Below are 2,204 nucleotides of genomic sequence, written 5' to 3'. Positions count from 1 at the left end.
TGTGATCCAACATTTGCCTCACATTTCAGACTGAAAACACATCTATTTAGCCTCAAATTCTACTGACTAATTATGTGCACCCCATTTAATTATCTTTTTTATCTCCTGCTAATCAATTCTATTAAATTATTTCATTTCTGGTTCTTATTTTTTTAATAACTTGTATTTTCTTTCTCATTTTTACACTTTAGCACTTAATTACCATTGTGTATGAAATTTTGGTATATAAATAATCTTGCCTTGCAATGAAGGTAGCAGGTAAATAAAAATGTTATTAATTTGTATTATCTTCATAGTAAGTAAAACAAACATTTTCCAAAAAGAGTTTATTATACAATTACATTAATGATATTACAATGCAAAACATTTAAAAACTTGAAAATCAGTCAGTCTGTTTAAATACCAAAGCTGTCACAGTGTTACCCGTCACACCACCAAACTGGAAACGAGGGGTGGGCAGCTCACGTACCAACTCAAAACCTGCAAGACACCACTCTTACAATCATTACAGTATTTGAAACAATGTTAGTCAAAGAAATGTGCTTTAGTTCAGGTACCAGGGTTGAAGATCTGCAGCAGCTGCTCTTTGGTCCAATTGCAGGAGGTGATGATGAAGAAGCCGCCTGGTTGCATAACAGTTCTTAAAGAGGTCACATAGTGCTTTTTTGCCTCCTCTCTGTCCTCTGGGCTCAAACTAATGGCATCAAATGTGCCTTTATCAATACATACATCAAAGCCCTTCAATTCTGTGCTGGGATTCAAGAAATCCTCCACCTGAAGTCACATGTAAAACACACAAACAGAAATCCTTCTTCATTATGTGTTCTGTTGAGCAATGAATTTATTTATTTACTTAATTTATGTATGCTAAAAACAAATCATTTCCACTACCTGAATTTTAACGTTTCTGAAGCCTTCCTCTTCCAGAATATTTATGGCAAGCTCTACAGCAGCCTTGGAATAGTCAATTCCAGTAAGGTTTGAAAAGCCATGGTTAGCCTTAAGGGATAATTCATGTGATTATTATCATTTATAGTTATACTTATTGACATTTTTGTGATTTCAAAATGTATTTCAATTAACAGAGTGATTAAATATACAGTACATTACTAAATGCAGATATCTATTGAACTTTTGACTTGCCAGTTCAAGAAGGAACATCCCGTTTCCAGTCCCAATGTCAAGTATGGCAGCATTTTCAGATACATGTTGTGCTTCTATCCATCTGATCACTCTGTCCACGCTTTCCTCACCAAACCTAAAGGTTCAGCATGGGGCATAGGAATTAGTTTTTATATTGCCCTAAATTACAGAACATAACTAATACACCAGAAGATGGTGCTGGTTTATATTCATATCATATCCTGCAAGAACAGACTTAACTTGAAGGAAAAAATCAATATGGAAGAGCATTCGTAAACAAACATGTAACACAAAACAGCATAATTACCATATTTCTCCCACATCTCCAATATCTTTGTAAGTGTGCAGCTCTCTTTTATAAGCCTCATCCCAGCTTTAAAAAAAAAAAACAGGAGAAAAGCCAGATAAAAATAAATAAATAAATCACTTAATCACCAACAAAAGTCAGATTACATTCAAAGGAATCACTCAATGATATCCTGCTTTGTTTTTATTTAACATATACAGGTGTAACATTTTACTTGCAGCAGTTGCTGGAAAAATACAATATTAATGTGTGGTGTCATAGAGGTAAAAACATAAATGTAACCTATGTGCTAGTCTTCTCACCACAATATGAGATCGAATAATACCAGGACGAAGTAATCAAGCAAAATCTCTTACTACTCCTTTGTTCCGAGTTTTGAAGGAGCAAAGTCTTCTGATTCTGTACACTGCACCAGACGGTCTTCTGCCCCATGTGTGCTGCTCACTGACGATTCCATCATGACGTCCCGTGTCTCAGCAGCATCCGGTGACGTAATACAGAACGTGACAATCAACGTGACATTACAAAATAAAGGTTGAAAGTTTAACAATTTTATTGTACATCAAAATTTAATGCAAAGCGATCCAAATTTGACATGGATATAAGTTTAAAATATAAACATAAAATAATAATCAAGGGTCTCAAAAGAAAATATATAAATTAAATATTAAAATAAAAACATCACACAGTTGACAAATTGAGCACTTTGCAATAGTATATATATGAAGTTTAGCATTTTGAACAAGAATATGTT

At 33.8% G+C, this 2,204-nt stretch overlaps 1 protein-coding gene across 1 annotated transcript; it reads right to left on the bottom strand.

The window, feature by feature from the left end:
• Nucleotides 1–311: 311 nt before the first annotated feature.
• Nucleotides 312–1,924, bottom strand: eef1akmt2 (EEF1A lysine methyltransferase 2). Its single transcript, XM_084097286.1, has 6 exons — nt 1,807–1,924; nt 1,451–1,516; nt 1,144–1,258; nt 892–999; nt 558–774; nt 312–480 (listed from the first exon to the last, which is right to left on the bottom strand). The coding sequence occupies exons 1-6, from the start codon at nt 1,908–1,910 to the stop codon at nt 383–385; spliced, it is 708 nt and encodes a 235-aa protein (XP_083953412.1). The 5' UTR covers nt 1,911–1,924; the 3' UTR covers nt 312–382.
• Nucleotides 1,925–2,204: the final 280 nt, after the last annotated feature.

This window comes from Abramis brama (genome assembly GCF_963993115.1).
Source record: "Abramis brama genome assembly, chromosome: 21".
Lineage (NCBI taxonomy): Eukaryota > Metazoa > Chordata > Actinopteri > Cypriniformes > Leuciscidae > Abramis > Abramis brama.
The sequence above is the reverse complement of the archived record's forward strand: the minus strand, read 5'-3'. Positions and strand labels throughout refer to the sequence as shown.

Coding starts and splice junctions, on each gene's coding strand:
- eef1akmt2 (XM_084097286.1), bottom strand. CDS start 1,910: ATGATGGAATCGTCAGTGAGCAGCACACATGGGGCAGAAGACCGTCTG. Junction 1,259..1,450: donor GGAGATGTGGGAGAAATATG/GTAATTATGCTG, acceptor CTGAACCTTTAG/GTTTGGTGAGGAAAGCGTGG. Junction 775..891: donor TCAGAAACGTTAAAATTCAG/GTAGTGGAAATG, acceptor ATGTGACTTCAG/GTGGAGGATTTCTTGAATCC.